Genomic DNA, 21227 nt, shown 5'->3' on the forward strand with positions numbered 1-21227 from the left:
TTCCTCTACATTTTATACACCCTCTCGTATTTAATATCATTAATCACCATGTGCATGATGACAGATTCAGTTGTTCACTTACAAATTCAACAATGCAATGACCACAAATACGAAGTACTCACCTTTCATTTGCTTTGCAATTGATTTTGTGAACTCCAACCAGTGCTGCATTAGACAAGAGAAACCAGATGAATGCAAATAACAAAACATCCTCCGTGAGTAATGCACATATCAAATCACTCTGCTCGCACTTTGAGTATCAGCTGCTGTGTTGTTCAGCTGTTACTAGTGACAGTTTCCAGTGGAAACCTGTTCAGACGGCGCACACGGTGACAGCAGCGAGATGTGTGCGGAGCAATATGTTGAAGCTGTATTGTCTGAGTTTATTGCAACATTTCAGCCTCCATGAGCGCAGAGAGGTAGATTACATGGTGTCTAAAGGCCTGATTCAGGTTCCCAATACTCGGCGGAGCTATATGCTCTCTCCATCTTTCGCACAGGTTTATCTCTCAGCAACCCGACCCACCCACAGCAACAACCACCAAAATAATCCTGAGTGACAGCATCGTAAATGCAGCATCAGCAGGACCTGCCTCTTGTCTGCAAGACGACAACATGATCTGTTAACATGTTAATACTTCATGAATCAAGCAGTGCGACTACATGCCTCACAGCAGTGGAGCCTGACGGGACCACCTTCAGCCTGAGAGGCAGCGTGAATAAGAGATGCTGGAGAACACAGCTTTTCACTCTGGACCACAATCTCACATCTCACTAAATAAAATGCATTCAGTTTTAAGAAGGTCAGCCATCTTCGATTTTCATAAGCACACACACACACACACAGTATTGAGGTCAAATATGTGTGTGTGTGTGTGTGTGTGTGTGTGTGTGTGTGTGTGTGTGTGCGTGTGCGTGTGCGTGTGCGTGTGCGTGTGCGTGTGCGTGTGCGTGTGCGTGTGCGTGTGCGTGTGAAGTCAATCTTAGCTCATAGTCAACGAATTTCTGCTTTCAAACGTTTGTATGCAGTGGGTGTAACATGAAGGATTTGAAATAAGTCACGCTTTTTTAGCTTGTGAGTTTCTCACGTTATTTTTGAATATATCATAATATTATCTCGATTGTAATAAGTTCATGGCCTCCAAACAGTCAGTCAGGTCTCTTGTTTCGAATTTCTGGTGACACAGTAAAGGGGGTTTGGACTTCCACTGCTTTAGAGCACCATTATTTCATGTGAAAAATGCTATTCTGCAAAATGAGCAGTGGTTTGGTAGTTTGATTGCATTATTGAATAAATAATGGAATATGATTGGTGTCAATGTTTATGATTCCTTTAGAGAAATGGGTCTGAAAAAGAGGGTTTTTTTTAATTATAAGAAAAATAACTAATTTCATAATGCTTGTACACAAAAAAAACAATGAATATCCAGTCACTCACTCACATACACACACACCTACCCGCTGCTTGTCAGGATCCACATATCTGATGCCGAAATAGTCCGTCTCCAGCAGGTTCAAATGGTGGCAGATGAGGTCAAACAGATACTGTCCCTTTGCATCCCGCTGCAACAGACCAGAAACAAAACAGAAAATTCAGCAATCATGTCAACAAGCAAAAAAAATATCAGCACATGAGTGAACATGTGGCCCGAAAATTAAACACAGAAAAAAATAAATAAATACTTGCTACCAGAAAGTGGTCCAGTTTCCACCACGCACATCCTGAATTCATCTAAAATTAATATACAACCGGAGTCATCTGAAGTGTCTGGAATAAACCCTGTCACAGCTCAAAGACAGGAAGGATTAAAAGTACCCTGCTCTCACAGGGATTTTGCTTAGACTTTGTATTCTAAACCTTAGGGAGGAATATTCCCATCGAGAAATACTCATATACTGAAGAACTGAGAAAATCCAGATCCCTTTGTACAGTATCCAACGCAGCTCACACTGTCCCACAGTGTAACCTGCAGGCCACTACTGGATATTTTGGATTAAGACAGGGAACACAGTCCTGCATTACTAGATACTCTTTTAAAAAAAAAAAGTCTTAAAAATGTAATAGGGATGCAGAAATTATGTAATAATAATTATCTGTAGTAACTTAGGTGAAATACTGAGGTTTTTCGCTCATCGAACACTGTGAGGCTGCCGTACAGAACAGATCTATGGCAGTGTAGAATATAGCATATGAGTCTCGTTATTAAACAATAATGAGTGGCAAACAAAATAAATGTTGTGGAGGAGGTTTTAAACATCTGCAGCACTTCAATTTAACAGGGAAAACTGTGCCACCTACAACACTTCACGTCTAAGATACCGTTAGATTAACTTTATTGTTTTATTAATTTATTTATTTTCATGGAAGCAGAGCGCATCTATATGCTATAAAACAAAACAAAAAAACCCACCGGGCACTACAGAGCTAGAGCTTTCAAATGTGACATCCACTAAGAAAATGCCCACTCTGCACACACACCACTTCTCTCACACAATGAATCTGAAACTTCTGTAGCTATGAATCAATACATCAGCTCACGCGTGGGCTTAATGTAATGAGGTTAGAAGGTGAGTGATCCATCACTGTCAATGAAGACAAGGAACAGCACTCACTGGTAATGATCAATATGTACCATCACGGTGGGGATATCAAGCTGGTGCCACTCCACAGGCCCGTCTCTCAAAGAGGCTTTTCAGGCAAGCATCAGTCATCTGCCAGGGAGCTACAAACAACTACTTCTTTATAGATAAGTTACTTTATGTAGGTGATCTATGTCTTTATGGCTTCGGCCAACTGCTGCAACTAATAGTGTGGCTGTGGTAAATTAACTTCACTTGTATAGCGTTTTTTCAACTGTGTGAGCTGTCCCAAAGCACTTTGCATTGTTAATCACATTCTCAAGGCACCTTTGTTTGGATAGATCAAGGTACAGAAGGTTTATCGATGGATGCAATGATGCAATGGATGGATGGATAGATGGATGCAATGATGGATAGATGGATGGATGCAATGGATGGATGGATGCAATGATGGATAGATGGATGGATGCAATGGATGGATGGATGCAATGATGGATAGATGGATGGATGCAATGGATGGATGGATGCAATGATGGATAGATGGTTGGATGCAATGGATGGATGGATGCAATGATGGATAGATGAATGGATGGATCGAAAATTAGAACATCCAGAGTAATATAACTGCACAGTATTTCATCTCAGCTCTGCAAAAGGTTTCCTATATTATTCTATATTGAGGGCTCCTGCATATGTAAGAGGTCTAATGCCTTTCTTGGAGGTTATCTGGTGGTGCTGGTTCAAGTTTTCTACCTACAAGCTTTAAGCATCGACTGCAGTTGTAAATATTACCAGTGATTTAACAAAACGAAATGGACCATTAATGTAACACATACTCTGGACGCAAATCTTTTTTCATTGTATTATGTTGAGTTGTGTGGAGAAGCTTAACTGCGGCACATTTAGACGTCAAATTTGCATTAATGAAAAGCACAAAAGGCTTATACAACAAAGCAAATATTAGAGGCCTCTTGTTCAATTGGCAGCAGAAACATAACTGCTTAATTAAAGCTACTTTTACGTAGCTTTGTAAGGGAAGAATAAACTATATATTTAAAATTCTTTAATCATATATTTTGTCACTTGTTTATTCAGTCACTATGTCATAAATGGATTTCACTTATATAACACTTTTAAACTGATTCCCTTTTATATTGTTAGTCACATTCACCCAGTCTTCCTCAGGGATACCTTGACGTATGGGGGATCTAACCTGAAACCTTACAATAGAGAGATAGCCCAATTTATATTATATATTATTATATATATTATAAAACATCCTGGCTCGTGTCCGTGTCTACATCGTATTAACTGCTGTCTTGTGGGCTCTCATGTGTCAGCCCTGATCATAGCTCATCAGAAGGTCGGCTGAGGTCAAGGGGGAACGGCCACACTCATCCATGTCGCTCCTCCTTCCTCCTCCCACTGTGCGCTCGCTTGCCCTGTGATGGCAACTAAACGTGTCCCTGGCAGCTCCCTACTCCCAGTCATTAGTCAGGCTGCAGATAACAGGCACTTCATTAGGAGGAAGGCCTGTCAATGTTGGGCTTGTCGCTTAACGGCTGTGACTCCAACGTCAATTGGAGCTCCGCTACTGGAAGTCGCTGACCTTTCCGTTCGAAGAGCGAGGGGCTTCATGGGTGCTTGCCACTGTCACTCCAAGATTATTACTTAGTTGTAAGACTAATAAACAATCTGACATGCCTGCTGAAAACAGAGCCTCAAAGAAATCGGAAAGGAAGGGTCCTCCAGTGTGTAGCGGTGCATACATATTTGTGTTTTTCCCCTCAAGGACCTCGAATGTATGCACACAACAAAAAGAGACAGACTCACAAACAATCAGACTTTTTCAAAGTGAAGTATAAGAGTGGTACGGTTTACATTTGGTGAGGAGAGAAAAACAATTCCCGAAGCTACAATTTACCATGATCAAGTTATTTGCTTTTCTTGGCAACGACATAAACGGCATAAAAGCTCATTTAGATTTTAGGCATTTAAAGTCCATATTAAAAATATGACCGTTTTCAGTGGAAAGCCTGATTTGTTCCTTCACTTCTTTGTTACTGAAAAGAGGGAACCACAGAGGGCAACAAAGCCAAATACATTAAACAGGGTTCTGCAGCAGAGTCAGAAAGGACATCTGTTCTTTTGTTAGACGAAAAGAGCAAGTTTGTTAGTATTCAACAGCAGTCCCATCCACCTCACTCCCACGCCCCCCGTTTCTTGCACAGAAGTGCTCCCTACAAAGCACATCTGCCTTATTCCCCTGCTATTCTCTCTAATTACAAGATTGAGGTGATTGCAGGAGAGAAAGGATGTCCTGAAATTTCAAATTAATACTAATGAACAATTTCCTCGCCTGAACTGGTATCTCAATATAGCGCAATTAGAGCCCCAGAAGATTCAGGCAAGGTTTTAGTGGTTCCGACCTGTAACAGAAACAAAGCCTGGTGACCCTGTTTATAACCACCAATCCTGTCTTTTGGCCACATGAACACTTATACGGTCACGTCCCGGAGCATTGGGATATGCATGCAACGATTTTATATTGCATTTAGCTTTTAATACCACTGAAACCAACAGCAAATATTGCAGCAACAAAAGAAATGTTTTAATGCTCCTGTGACTTGGAACAAACAACCAGCTCATACGAGAGAAGCATCTTCTTTAGACAATTTAAAGGAACAGCTTAAGACGTACTTAATGCCCTTATTTTTAATCAGCCTGCTGGTTTTAAGACTATTCTCCACTCTTAATCTTGATTTCGATTGACTGTGTGATAATGTTGGCTTTCAAATGACTTTCAAGCGTTTAATTAATTTTTTTTCATGTTTTAGCATCTGTTACTACTTTTAATTTGGTTTCCTCATTTTACGTGGAACAGTACAGGCTTATATAATATTGATTTTAACAAAAAATAGACACGTTAATCTATTTTGCTTCTCTATTCTGCTGCTTTGTCCTGCATTGAACAGTTTTCTCACTAACATGAGGCCTGTGCTTTGGTTATTTTCAAACTTCGGAAAGTGATTCAACCACTGTGGGCTATTATTTTGACTGTGTTTGAACTATTATTTTACTGGTGTCTGATTGACTGTCTAAACCCAGTACATAAAACAAAGTGCCACCACAAATTTTAATCCTTGCTCCTACGTTAGGACATTTATACGCCCAAAAATACAAAAACAATATTGAAGAAAGTTCAATACTGTATGTTTGTGAGCAAATCCATTTGCCTTCGGTTGTGTCTTGTCTATTTCAATATCCTGATTCACTAAAGGTGTGTAGGTACAAATAAGAGTGCAAACCATAAGTAGAACTCAGATCTGAGTATTACAGGTTTACTCAATAGGTCACCTTTTAAAAGAGAGCAGCAGGCTGGCAACCTGTCCGCAGCGTATTTTTGGAAAAGGAAAAGCGAGGGGATGATGGATGGGTCATCTTCACATAATAAAGTGTAAATCTGATACATAATTTGCTGGAATGCACCTCATGAAAACACCTCTAACAGACACAAAACAATTAATGAAATCATGCTGAGGTGACACACTGACTGAAAACAACGCAGTGGGCCTGAAGATCCTCCAGTGTACAATAGGCACTTTTATTTCAGATTAATCATTAAAATGGTCTCCATGTCAACGCAGGAGCACAGACCATTAATAAAAGATTGACTCACTTTATTGTGAGAGAGTCGAAACACGATTCCATTGGCCGTGTGTGTGTGTGTGTGTGTGTGTGTGTGTGTGTGTGTGTGTGTGTGTGTGTGTGTGTGTGTGTGTGTGTGTGTGTGTGTGTGTGTGTGTGTGTGTGTGTGTGTGTGTGTGTGTGTGTGTGTGTGTGTGTGTGTGTGTGGCGAAAGGTACCTCAAGCCCTGAGGTGATTTCTTTGGTTTCATAAGGAGATTACTTTCTTTTGTCCCAGGAGACTGACTGATAGCACTAGTTAACATGTCAGACCGAGTCAGTGTCCTGACCGAGTCGCTGACGTTCGAGTCGTGACCCCGTCGCTTCAGCTGGGACCGAGAGCACACGAGGGGCAACTCGCAGTCGCTTACATTTATTATGAGCCCCTCTTTACAGCTCTCTGACTCTTTCCATCAATTGTTTGTGTCATAACACACAATAAACAAAACAAAAGAAAGTTATTTTTGCAGGTTTGTCCAGGAAATGTCATTACTGAAAGGTGTTTGAATAAAAAAAAATGAATATTTGTGAATATATATTATTTTCCAATGTAAACCTATTATAGTATTAACTTTTTTAATTGTGAAACTCAACAAAGAAGGAATTAAGCAAGATAATATACATACACCATACTGCTTTGTAAAGATTAGATTGGCAAAGTTACAATCAATAGCAAGATTTTTTTTTTTAACATTTTTCAAAACCAGTCAGAGTCGATCAATATATTACTACATTTATGTCTTGGGTTCTTAGTTATGTATTTCATATTCTGTTAGCAACAACTGCAAAACTCAGAGATGAACCATGAGAAGTTGGAATTATGGGCATAAACTCATTTGAATTCTGAAACTAGAGGAGTCTCATTATCACCATCATTCTCTTGATCATATAGAAAAAAAAGAAAATGTTGAACTTTTTTTTTTTTTAACAATTTCACCCATCGAAAGAAGGATTTTGACTTGTGCATGAAATAAGTGAAAACTGTGAAAATAATCGACACCCAAAATAGCTTGGAGCTTATCATGCTGGGGTCCAACACACCACCACCCAGGGCAACTAAATCTGCACATTTTAACCAAGGATGCCTCAACCACAACTAGCTCTCGCTAATATTATTAGTGAGCTTTGATCTGTGTGGATCAATTTGTGCAAAGTTCGTGTATGCATCTACAATAACAAAATCAAACATAATATATGTATGTGTATAAATAAATAAACAAACATTTGTGGTCCTAAACACAGAACAAAACAATACATGACTACATTTACACACACATTTGGACCTCTATGGCATCTGGTACATTTTAGTTTCTTATATTTCCCTTTTAACAGCAGCTTATTCCTCGTATTATGTTGGTAAGGTGAGTAAAATGGAACGGGTTCGCACAATCTAGTGTTTGACCTGTTTACAGGTCAAATACTAGATTGTGTTTACTGTTTACTGTTTAACTTAATACAGATTGTATTAGCTGTGCTCTTTCCTATGATTTTATCAACTGTAACACTCCGTTTTCATGAACCGAGGAGGATAAAAACAGAAGATACAACATTTGAGGTGAAAATAATTATCATATCATGATCCTGCTGAGATGAAAAGCAACAATTAGTTTCTAAAACAGTGCTGAAGCCCCGTTACCATAAAGAGCTGAAAATAAATTATTTATCTCCCCAAGGTATGAAACCAAATTGATCAGCACATGCTTGGACATTTGCCGTCTCTGTAGTGGCTCGTGAGCAGTTCCTAAAAGAGGGTTATTATCGACGATTATGCAGCCCTGGGCATTTGAAGGAGACACAGAACACATAATAGGCAGTGACAGAATACCTCAAGAGAGATTTAAATTCTTCTGCCAGACAGTTTCAAATCATCAATTGACAAAACCACAACCTGAATGGAAAGGATGACACTGACAGAGACGACATGATGTCGGACGCCGTGCAACCCGGCACAACGCAAGCATGCAGTCGACAGAAATACTGACCTAGAAATGTGCACTCAGAGTATAAACAGATTCCTATTTTGTATTCGGCTCCATATGAGAATCAGGGTGGTTTTAAGAGTGCATGCTGTTACAATGTGATGCAGCTGTACAGTAATGAGTCGATGCTGTGAACCAGGGAAACGTCTCGCAGTGCAGTCTCACACAGCGAAAAAGTGGGACATCAAAACACGGTGGGAATGTGTGAGGATTTGCCCCAGAAATGAGATGAATCAAGAGAATAAGTAATGCAGAAGAAAAGCTGTGGATAAAGCGATATGGATAATTGCTTTTAAAGCTTTTCAACGGAAGATCGTTTGAATGGGTGAAATGTGAGTTGACATTTAACGGGGAATTCATGAGAGGGGAATGTTCTATTCAGCAAAATGCGGCGGCATCTCTTCAGACGGCTCAAACATGATTCATAATTGATATGTTTGGTGGTGCCCTTGGATGACACTGTTGGCAGATGAACTCAACAACTCGGCAACCATGTGGCCACCATTACTGTACTTCATCAGACATAAAAGCAGACACGAGTTGAGTCAAAGGGTGACCCACCTTCATGTGACATTAACCAGGAAAATCACATCAGGTGTGTTTTATGGGTCAGCTTATCCAGTATGATGTGAAGCTGTTATAGGAGGGAACATGTGATAATAGTGCAATAAGAAATGTATTGAAGTATTTTTTTTTTTTTTTTTGAAAAAGACCGAAGCTGTGTTGTTTGTTATTGCAGATATACCGTACGCCTTTGTTTCCAATGGATATATTTGCAAAATTCAAATATTTTATGTAGGATATTTATAAAGGAAAATATTAAATCACATTTAAATGCTATTTAGCTATTTTCAGTTTAAGAAAGGGGCTTTGTGATGAACTGAAGCAGATGCATTTCAGTGACAAAAGGTGACCGAGTTTTTCCAGTCAGCTTACAGATGATATGTGATCACAGCTGAAAACCTTTGATAATGTTCATTTTATAGGTTTTCCACTGACTTTTACTAGTTTAGTTACTTGTATTCTATTATACTTTACATTGCATCATCTAGGTTATGGTCACTGAGAGCTGCAGCCTATTCCAGCGAGTTATGAGAAAGATGACGGGGGTCACTGGCCACACAGTTTAGTGTCACCACTTAACCCAACAGACACGGGGAAGCCATCCACCTGTGCCTGGTAGGGTGGAACTGCATCTTTATCCGGTCAGAAACCGCAGCAATTATTCATGTTTTTATAGTTTTATCATGTCCACATGAGATAGGACCTTAAGGATATGTTCAACCAGCCATTGTCATGGTTGACAGTGAATTGAGTCACTGGTAGTAAATTGATTGTTTGTGAGTGGAGGGGTGTTCGCCCTGTCTTGTTTACATATTCTCCTTGTGTAAAAAAAAAAAAAAAAAAATGTTCAATGATACCTGAAGTTAAAAAAGAGTTCCTCTTCACAAATTTCTACGGCGAAACAAGTTTTCTGAGCACCTGCCGAGCCGATGAAGAGCTGGGATGTGTGTTTTCCAACGATACTGTGGCTTCCTGCATGCGCGAGGAAATTAATACGTTTCTCAATGAGGATTTATAAAACCGTTAGTCTTTCAGCCCACCCCTGATGGATTTCATTGCCAGCATTGCTCTAATAGCCTTTTGTGTCACATCTCTCAGCTGCACATGCATCTTCACGTTTTGGACAAGTCTGTTTCACAATACGCCCCCTTTATCCCGCTGTGCAGAGCGCGCTTGCGATGAGTGCATGATGAAAGATAAAACAAATACAAATTTAACACCTCATCATGGGAAAGGCGTTTCACTGGTATGCCTGGTGCCTCTATACGTTTTTGGTGATTTTCGAGTTATTCTCTATTTCACACCATTGACGAAAAAGTGTGACAAATGCCCCCCAAAAACAGAATGAGCAGCACAATCGGTGTAATGATTGGGATTAGCATACAAACAATGCTTGATTTTCTGGCATTTGCACAGTTCTGGTAGTGATGCACTAGTCCGCACTTCTCACATGCAGTGAAAGGGCTCTCGGGGAAATGACTCAGTGTGGGTGATTTAAATTGTATCAGCCCCTCAGACTTGACATTTATTCTCATGCACTGTTAACCTCTGAACAAAATGAAAACTGGGCAGTGTAACAGCCCTCTGGATTATCATATCTGCCTCTGGGTTCAGCTCACAGGCATGAAGTATTGTACCAGACAGGCATATTTGCGGGGAACTCATTCACACATGGTCGAATGTGTCCTGCTTATCTGTGAAATAGCCATAAGCACTGCACTATGGATTTCCGAGCAACAGCAGTTGTTTAGTGACGAGAAGCCTTTAATGCAATGATATGATGATAATAACTGATTGAGTAACCCCCTCTCACATAGTGCGACTGGGTGTCTTAAAGACCTGATTAACCACTTAATTTCCAGCTAACTGATGCCACTTTAACTAAACCAAGTAAGGTCATTAGATTGACCCACACAATGCTGACAGCTCAGAGACATTTTTTTAAATAATAGGTCAAATGACGCCACTCCTTTTAATGTAACTAGCAACTACATTGAGGTAGTTTGGTTTTTTTTTTAGCAAGTAGTGCAACACTAAGTACCTGCGAATGCTCTTAGGCTGCTACTTTTACAGTTTTCCTCCATGCTTTTTTGAAAACCATGTCATCATCTCTCACTTTGCCAAAGCTATCCCCCGCTGACAGCCACGGACCGCCCCGAGGCCTTCGGTCGGTCTTCACCGCTGGCTGTTTCCAGCATGGTCGCCCATCAGAACTAATTGTTCCACTACATTTCATATTCTTTTAGACAGGGTTTTCAGTGCTATGGCACTAATAATAAACAGTTTGAAAAAAAAAGCTTAAAAAGAGGTGCTATTGCTGCTACTTTAAGACTTTACTGACAGCAAAAATGTTAGTTCAGGCATTGTGTCTCACTCCATCAACTGATGCCAACACATTGTTAATGAAACACAAAACAGCGCAAGTAAAAGAAGTAAAGAAGCTACTTAGACACGTTTCTTTTTCTCATCAAACCTCAATTTCCCTTCTGATTACGTCGCCTTTTTTTCATTAATACAAAAGATATTTCACAGCGTATTTTTCTGTTGTCAAGTGGGCTGGATGAATCTGTGTGGGCTCTTTTGTCTTCTCCTAAAAAGACAACAAAATATCTAATTTGGTAAATTATCAGATTAGAATATTTTTCACTTCTACAAACCTGTAAAAAATACATTTTCACTTCAGTTTATGTACAGTGAAGATGGAGCTGCAGGGGCACCATCGAGAGAGATGGTTTTAGTTCCCGACGTTCTCTCCTTCTCTGTCACTTCAGGTTAGTATAATGTGAGGCTACCTTGTCGAAAACGGTTAACATGTATGAGAGCCTCGAATCACTGCGGATCAGAGAGGCGATGACAGGAGGTGTCACTTCTTTTAGCATGTTTGATAAATAGTTTGAAAAGAGCATGAAGTTAAGATTCGGCCAGGTTTATATATATATATATATATTATTTTTTTTCTTTTTTTCTTTTTTTTAAAGCAGTTTATTGCCAAAATTAGGTTTATTGGCATTGCTTACTAAGTAGTGACTAAACTAAACTGAAGTGAACTGAATACCTGACAATGAAAGCTTTCACACTTGCCCTTTTCAGGTAAACCAAGTGGAGTTTTGGTCGAGTACAGCAGGATTGAAGTAAACATGACATTCGCCTGAAGAGTTGGTCACCAGGATGCAGACCAACTACCGGATGAACTACACAAGTTTCAGGTAAAAAGGTTTACGTAGTCCAATGAGATACGCTTCATGAGCCACAGGCATATCTGATGTATCTCCGTCGGATTAAAATTTCCTATTATCACAAGTATCACAAGGTTGTTGAATTGTGATTATATGAGCGTTTAGTGTCAGTATTAGTACAGTTTTCTCAAAATACAGCCATCCTTCATTGAAAAAATCCACCGTTTGCATTGAGACAATATAAAACATAATGACAAGAACCACTAGAAATAGGCATATGTCCATCTCCACTCTTGACTTGTATTTGTAAATTTGATTAAAAAACAACTTATTGGGCATTTCATAATATTTCCTTATTCTTTTGGGTAAATAGTTTTTGGTGAAGGAACTTTCAGTCTTATACTGAATGACGCTGTGTTGTGCACAATCCATCTTCTATAGCAGTGGTTCCCAACCTTTTTCTTGAGGGACCTTCATTTTTAGAATTGTAAACGTAAGCGATAAAGAAATCAGATGGATCCCACTAACACAATATATGTGAAATACAGTTTCTTTGTTATATTGCTTAAGGAATTCATTTTCTCTGAGGATAAACTCTTTGGGTTTACACACCGTCTCGGGGTGTTTGGTGGTCTGGTGCCGCTTCAGACTGAACAGTTTCACACTTTCATTTGCCAGTTTTTCACCACAAAAGATGCATTCAGCTCCAGTTTCGTCCATTGTTTCAATGAAGACATATTCTATGTAACTCTCTGGGTACATTCTGTTTCTTTTTTCACAATCTATCTTTCTTTTTAGCCTGACGCGCCGGCATTTTTTCTAGGACTGTTTACTCCGCCAGCTCACTTTTGTATATATTGGCTATTTTTTATCACTTTGTATCATTTATTTTTAAATATATTTTTAATAAATGATACACAGTGATAAAAAGACTTTTAATTCATCCACTTAAACTTAATAATTTATGGAAATAACTGAATGAAATGTTGACTCACCTATTTTTAACATAAATAATGCTATATTCTTTAAAATTACGAGAGATTCGCGACCAGTGATGATGTTTTTACAAAATAAAAAGGCATATTTTGCAAGAGTTAATACAAACCTACTCTTCAGTGGACATGGAAACATGGCACTCCACTAGTTTGTTTAGCTTTTGCACCAGAGTGGTAAAAGTAAATTTTGCTAAGTACAATGCATTAAAATGTACATTTAAGTCTGCTCTAAATGGAACATTATAGTCTACTACAACAGGTGTGGACGCACACTCTACCAGCAGACACACCTTTGTTGTTCCCAATGAATCCGGTACACTGCTGGGCACGTAAACAATGACAGCAGTCTATATAATGTCAATATGAGGGTTGCATGACGTGAGTGTTTCATTTCCTTGTGCATAATAGAGAGCTTAAGAACATCTCTGACTAATTGAACATTAAAGCCATGTAAATGTTTCAAATTCTATAGCTAATCAATAACCTTAAAAAAAACCCAATGAGAATCTACTGCAGAAGTCCTTAAACCTTCCTGTTTTCAATGCACAAGCGCTGCACTGACAGCACTGTAGCATTTTGACGGGTGCCTTCAAAAATAAAATAAAAAAAGATACTGGTGCAGTATTCCCTGCTCCCTCAAATGCAGAGAACAAAAGAAGCTTCAATACTTGACAAGACAATATAAGCAAACATTTGACAGAGAGACACAGTGATTGGACTGTCTCAGCAAACTCAAAGGAAACATTAAAGTGAGTGGAAAAAAAAGAAGAAAAACGTCAATATCTTTTCGGGTTAGCTCAAGCTTTTCTGGAGTGAGTAGGAGGAAGCTTGATGTTTTTTCCTGCTTCGCTGTTGAAGAATGTAATTTATTTTTTGTCAACAAAGAAGATTAAAATCTAATTTACGTTGGAAAGACTCGCTCAGGTGTTTTGCCACTTGTTGTGGAGGCATAGCAAATGATCACAAGAGTAACTTAGAAAGTAAATTATAGTTAAATACCTCAGCCAAGATAATATTATTCCCTCTCGTTTCTTTAACCAACTTAGATAAATAAGATGGACGGGTGAGTTGGATGTTGGAGCTGATCCCAGCTGGATATTGGCAAATGAAGGGTAAATCCTCAGCAGAGTCCATCACAGTTCAAACACAGAGACAGACAGCGATATGTGACTCTCATTCACCACAGCACCGTGCATCCCAACAGTAGTATTATTAGACTGCTAAACATTAAACTAAAACATTTTCATGGACTCTATTTCAAGGACAAACTCAAGAAAATTAATTTTGTTGCAGCATGAAACTGATGCAAAGACATTATTTTCCAATCGCTGACAGTCGTGGCTTTTTGGAGATGTGGTTTAAACTGTATTCAGACGTCCTGACTGTAGTATTTGGATTTTACTCAGTTTTCCTTCTACTATTTGTGACGACATCCCACATACTTTTGTTGACACCAGAGGCAGTCAGTGTACTTTAGATCACACTTTGTTTTATCTCTGTAGTCCAACACTGTTATCCCAGTCATCTATCTACCCTAGTATGCACATATCTCAATATCTCACTCTGCATATTACATAAGAGTAAATATCGATACTGACAAGCAGACATGTTAGTTAATTGACCGTTAAAAAGATAGTGAGTGCTGTTTCTCCGACTAAGCACCCTGTAGCTGTTTTAAATGTCTCATGCTGAGTAAAGGGGCCCTTTGTGCTAACACTTCACCCTCTCCTTTTGTCTCTGGAGCCCCAGGATAAGATCACTTTCCAGTGGTGAATTCAGCCATAAAAACGCAGAGAGCTGTTTGGCCCTGGAGGCTGGCTGCCTGTGCACACAGGCGTGAAAGGCCCACCACTGCCCTGTGTGTCAGAGCTCTAATGCAGGCCCAAAGGAGGCACAATATTGTCAATAAATGATTCAGAGAAAGGACACTTTTTGTAGGATGCAGCCCCCATGCAGTTAAACATGACTGGTTGGGTCATTAAAGCTTCAAACATGTGGTTGGATGGAAGATTGGCTAAAATCACTGAGGAGTTTTGAATCAATTGTCGTATTTTTATAATACACTCATTTATCAAAGGGGACTTTTCTAATCTACACTTCAAGATTCAAAAAGACCAAAAGCCCTGAAGAATTATGTGCGATCGATCGCAAATGGTTTCAAAAGTCTCACTGTGAAGGTTAAATCATTTTTAAATACCAGAAACAACATGTATTGTTAAATACCTGGGCAACAGTTAAAGTCATAAGACAAGTGTATTAGTTTCAAACAAATCTGTAAGATATGTGAGATTGTAAAAGGAATGCAATTCACAATGATCTTTTTCTAATAGGTCTAGCACAGAGTTTGACTTTAGACGGTGAATAGAGCAACAGCACAGTTCTGTAATTGGTGACCAACCATGAACATGGGGCATGCTAAAAAAAAAATCCAGCTGAAGTGTTGACTGGTGTATTTTTTACATTTGCAATGGTGTCATATTAGAAGGTACAAGGTGACATTTCGAAAATGCCCTTACTGGATAGTCATGGGGTTTAACTGAAAATACTAAAATTGTTCTTTTATAATCAGTGTTATCATATGCAAACAAAGAGGATATTGGGCAAAAAAAAATAATTAGAGCAGTGACAGATACTATTAATATACGAGTAGGTCACCTGCATGCACAGCTCAATAGTCTTCAATCAGCTGGCATTGTTTCAACTTCAACTTCGATCAGCCACAGTGGACTCCTCTGCAGCTAACCTTGTTTGAGGTTAACCATGGGGGGAAAAATGAAAAGAGCATAGCATAATTGGTTTGCATGCTTAATTAAAAGCTGGTATTTTGAGAGCAATCTGATTGTACAGCTAATAAAAATTAAGCCTCTTAGGACGGATCTCCAGAAGGGAAGTGAAAAATAGCACTTTCAAAGAAAGCCGTGAGAACTCTTTTGGCCGCCTTTCAGTTTGCATAGCTTCGCTTGTTCTCCTCAAGGGTGACATGGTGCTGTGACAGCTCTCTGAAACTAAAGGTTAGAAACTATCCAGACAATCGTATGAGATCCAGAAACACATGATGAACACAAAGCAGAAACTGCCGAGACCTTTCAAAGAATTGTCAATCAAAAAGGGCCAAATGCTTGAGCACAGGAGCACATGTAACTCAAACAATATCATAAGCACATTAAACAACAGTATAAGTTGTTTTCTGGTGCCACACGGAGCTCTTCAGCCCCTCTACTGTGCCTCCCTGTTCAAGAGTTTGCCTAATAACTAACCATGGTAACCATGATTAAAGATCAAATGGCTCAAATTGATTATCACAGCCCAAACAAAATTTGAACTGGCCAAAATGAAGGTAAATCTGCTAAATTGGCTAAATACACTTAAAATAACTAGAATTGGTGAAACAATTAAATCCCCTAAAAAAACAACCAAAATTTGTTAAAAACCTTCCAACTTCAACCATTTTAGATTGTGGCTATTACACCACAGAAATGCATCAGAGGATACAGTTTATGTGTTTATAGCAAAACTATTTCAATATAACACAATTAGCTGTTGTCTTCAACATATGTTGCAGCTCCAGACGAATTTAGTTCAAAGTGACACAAACGGCTCTTTTGGGGATACAGACAACGTATTCTTGTAGTGTTTACTCAGCCCGTTGTCCATGTTGTATGAAAATAATGTTCCTCATGAGCCCATCAGACGGCTGCTCATCATGTAATAGGTGATAGAAGATGAGCTGAGCTGACACGAGGATGCATGTTGCACTACTATGGGCCTGGATTCTGAAAAGGAGCACAGGCTTTCATGTTGAGAGCAGAGGGCTTCGCATTATTGTGTCCCATACCAAGGAAGATTTAAGCGTTAAAAATATTTCAACTTTTATCAAAACACTGCTGTGCTTCAAACACAGTCTCATAGCAACAGCAGTGTCTATGAGCAGCACTCCTCACAAGCCTCTCTTACTCAAGGCTACACTCTTTACTGAACGCCCTTTGAATGAGGAGAGAAAACTATTTGCAGGACATACACAATGTAAAGATAGAACCAGGTCTTCTGAAGTGATGGAGTGTCGGGATCATCTTCTGTTGTCTCCCACACACCTTACGTAACGTGTTGATTCGAGTGTGCCAGACTTCAAATGGAAAAACAAGTGAGCAAGACACAACTCGGTACAGTCGTTGCAAATAAGATTTTCTTTTTTCAAAAAAAAAAAAAAAAATGGTTTGTTAGCCGGAATTTCTGCGTTCCATAACAGGAAGCTGACGTCTCAGAGGAAAAGGAGTTTAAGAAAATAATTTTTTCCAAATGCCAAACATGGACGACCTCAAAGTACGCCAAAGTGAAATGTGAATTGTGAGGTTACGTGACTGAATACTCTACCCAATGTTCCTAACATGTGAACAGACAGGAAAAAAACAACTATTTACAATTCTGTTTTCCAGTTGTGGATCAATTTACAAAGTTATCGCGACTTCAAAACACCCAAATCTACATACAAATCATTAGAAATCTCCTGAAAGAAAAATGTTGCTGCTTTTCTGAAGACTTCTCCCCGCTCATCCGTGCTGTGTTTAGTGATACTATGCATTACTGTGATACCTGTATGTATGCTTTGGAGGGTTGTACTATGTATTGGAATTGTATATTCGTACAAATTGCCACCTTGTCTCGCTCTACCTTGCAAAGAGATTTTGCTCTCAGTGGAACATCCTGGCAAAAAAAAAAAAAAAAGTTAAACAAATAGATACTTGCAAGCAGTAGTCCTCTTCATCATTTCAAAGCAAATAGAAATGAAACTTCTTCAAAATCTATAAATGCCACAGCTGTTTTTACAAAATAATTTTGAGATCTTGAATTAAAAAAGACTTCCTGATAATAATAAAAAAAGTCAACTTAAAAAAAAATAAAAATAAAAATACATTAATATAACCCCAGGCAAACTGAGAATAGAAATTGAGTAGACTAGGAAAAATTATTTTATCGAAAAATATCAAATGTAAAAACACAAACACACAGTTAAAAAAAGTCATTATACAATTAATTTTTTTTTATCCTGTTTGAATACAGTAACCTAGGCAGTCATTTGGAGCAGCATAAAAGAAAGTAACCCCAGCATGTCATCTCTTTGAGGACTGTATATCTGTAACAATCATGTTGGCAGAGCTTGCAGACTCTCTCTCTGTTCAGCTTCTGTCACACTTCAAGTTCAGTCATGCTCGTTTGGCTCAGCCCAGTCATCCTCTAAACACGCAGCATGCAGCCAAATGCTTTTTGCGGCAATTTGGGCTGGAGAGTGACACAACACAACTTCCAGTGGCATTATACGTTGAACAGGACTGCTGCCGCTTAAGCCACCCAACTTTCTCTATTTTTGGATTACTGAGAATATTAGATGCAAGCACTGTCAACTTATTTCCTAAGAATTTGAGTGACGTTTGTCACTTAAACCCATCAACTTCTGAAGCTCATTAACTCTGGGCCTGATCTACTAAAGCTATGTATGCTCTTGTTAATAATCTCTTTTTTTTTTTTTTGAAAACTGTGAAAACGTGATATTGTGCACACAGGATTGTGGAAGCTGATCTATTGACCAGAACCACTGAGGATCGTTTCTGACTGGCTCCCCATGACTTATACAGTATTTGCAGATTTCCTAATTAGATATAATCTGCGTTGTACCCCAAACTTTGACTTTGTGACGAATAATCGCTCTTGTTTTTTTTGACAAATGGACATTGCTTTGCTGTAATGTGTTGGTGGGCTCTCAGCACTCCATCCAATCAATCCATCATGAATGCAAGCAAATGAACATGGAAGTAATGCAATTTCCAGCACTTCATTGCTGCGTAAATAGGTTAAAAACAGGCAAAACTCTCATTTGAATACTCGTGTGCATGTGTGATTTCATGGTGTTATTCCTAGTAAATCACCTGCAAATTGCACAATGAAAGCGTGAAAGCAAAACCGTGTAATTTAGCACGCTTTATGCAGGATTTTAGTAAATCAGGCCCTCTGAGTTCTCTGGTAGATAGGAATTCTGATGTTATCAGAGCCTTGACAGAGTATCAGATTGAAAACATTGGACATCATAGAGGTTGTTTCCTTGAAATTACAACATTTAAACAAGTCTTCATGCTGTAATCCCTACTTTTTATTCTTAAAATGAAAATGTACTTATTATGAGGAGCTCAGTCTTCTCACTTTTGAAATCACGAGTAACTTCTACTTTGTGCAGAGTGGAAAATGTAGATTGACATTGTGATGAAAAAAAAAAAAATGAGCTTCTTATATTCCACCTATGAATAGCTAACCCAAGATAAAATAAAATAAAATATCAGAAACAGATTCTAGACATCACTGGATACTGACCAAAGCATAAGTAGGGAGAATTTTCTTGTCATGTTCGCACATCTCAAAGTTTCCAGACCTTCGGCGATGAGCAAACGCTCAGCACAATTGCTGTTTTCATGCAGAGCAAAATGCAAATACGTATATTGCTGGGTAAGTCTTTTTTGAAGGCCTTAAAATTCTGCAATGGGTGTATTTTATTCAAAAGAATGCAAAGAAGGTCATTACTTAATTGCATAATTCAGGTTTTTGCTTCTCTGGTCAGAGAGGTGTTGATATTGGCCAACACGCTGGCAACTGACGAATACATTTTTTATCAGTTATGGAGTATTTTGTGATTGAGGTAGCTTTTGTAATTATTAGAAATTAACTACAAAACCCATCAATATAGAAGGATAATGTGTGTCTTCTCTGAGGAAATATAAAACGATTACATGTGAATTTTCTTAATATTCATTGCTTTACATGAAGAACAAATACCACTTTTATAAACCAATACAAACAAAGAAACTCCTGTGTTGAAATACATTTTGGACGTTAACGGGTGTTTGATATTGTAGGTCAAGACTTCCTGAATACCTTGATTAGTGCAACGTGTGACTGAACTAGGCCAGTGGATTGATGCTGCAGGTAGACGGAAGTAGAAGTCCACAAAGTGACATAGTTGAGACATGACATGGACCCAGAGGGGTGATGGGAGTGCAAGAGCATGCTGGTCCAGAGTGGCCAGTCTGGACCTTGTCAGTCTAACAAATAACACTTTGGCCCTGAAGCACAGTTATCCATTAAAAATACATCGAGTTCAGGAAAGCCACTCAATATCAGCAAAATACCTTCAGCTACTGTGCCACATTTTCACTAATACCACCCATGTCATCAAAAGCTAAGACTGCAGGACATGGAGGTTATAGCGTGCATGATTGAATGTGAGGTTTTCTTATCTACTGTTTTTATATTGTTCAATTAAAGAAAACTGTGGATAAAATCAAATGGAAATTTTAGTCCCAGTGCATTTTCTTCAATAAAAATCTCAGCTATACGCCTCAGCTTCTCAAATCAAATTCCAACAAGAAAACCTCAATGTACCGCAGCAGACAATTGAAGGAAATGGTTCATCTCTGCCTCGGTGCCCTTTTCAGGATGGACAGGTCCAGGCAGAAAAATCAAAAAGCAGAAACCAGCGAGACTGGTTGAGCAAGAAAAAGGCTGGGTCACTTCCCAGTGAGCAGCCAAGAGGAACAGATTGCTTCTGCTCTGCATGTTCACAGTGGGGACTTTCCTGAAAGGGGTCTTTGTTTGCCTGGGGAGGGGGGGGGGGGGGGGGGTTGGCATGGCTTGGCCGCACAGGGTGGCATGTGGTCTGGTGTAAATGGGACTGGGGTGCTGTGGGAGGGTGCACTTTTTGCTGAAGGCCCTTTTGCCCCATGTCTTTGCAACATCTACTCAGCCATGCAGCTCTGGGAGCCATGATGTCATCCACTGCTGCAGGCTGCGGGCAGCCTCCCCACTGGGTCTCATAAAACATACTGCATAAAGTCAGAGATGCAGAGAAAAGCTCAAATATACATTCGATTTTATGCTGGATAAAACTGTGGAAACAAAATTCCCTTTGCGAACTGGAATAATAATAATAACAATGGACATTGCCATGAATTTCTCAATGCAAATGAGCAATATATTTGTGTTGTGCTCACATGCATATAATCATTTCCCTTAAATCCAAGTGAATAGTATTCAGAAGACCATGGCACAATTACAATGTGAAAAACTACACAAGATAAGAAAACTCCAAATTCCATGTGTTTACAGTATTAACATGGGGTTCATATCTCTTCTCAGAAACAAAATATGGAGATAACCTTCTACATAACTAAAGAGCAGGGTTTACTGAGCTGATCATGACATTTA

General features: G+C 39.0%; 1 protein-coding gene across 2 annotated transcripts in view; it reads right to left on the minus strand.

Annotated features, from left to right (window-relative positions):
• frmd5a (FERM domain containing 5a) overlaps positions 1-21227 on the minus strand; it is a 57065-nt gene that overhangs the window by 15593 nt on the left and 20245 nt on the right. For both annotated transcript variants that reach the window (XM_080476006.1, XM_080476007.1), the window contains exons 2-3: positions 1459-1563; positions 123-165 (exon numbers count right to left, since the gene is read on the minus strand). In XM_080476006.1, the coding sequence (XP_080332132.1) occupies positions 123-165; positions 1459-1563 (148 nt within the window). The remainder of the gene's footprint in view (positions 1-122; positions 166-1458; positions 1564-21227) is intronic.

The sequence above is a fragment of the Lipophrys pholis genome (genome assembly GCF_963383615.2).
Source record: "Lipophrys pholis genome assembly, chromosome: 11".
NCBI lineage: Eukaryota > Metazoa > Chordata > Actinopteri > Blenniiformes > Blenniidae > Lipophrys > Lipophrys pholis.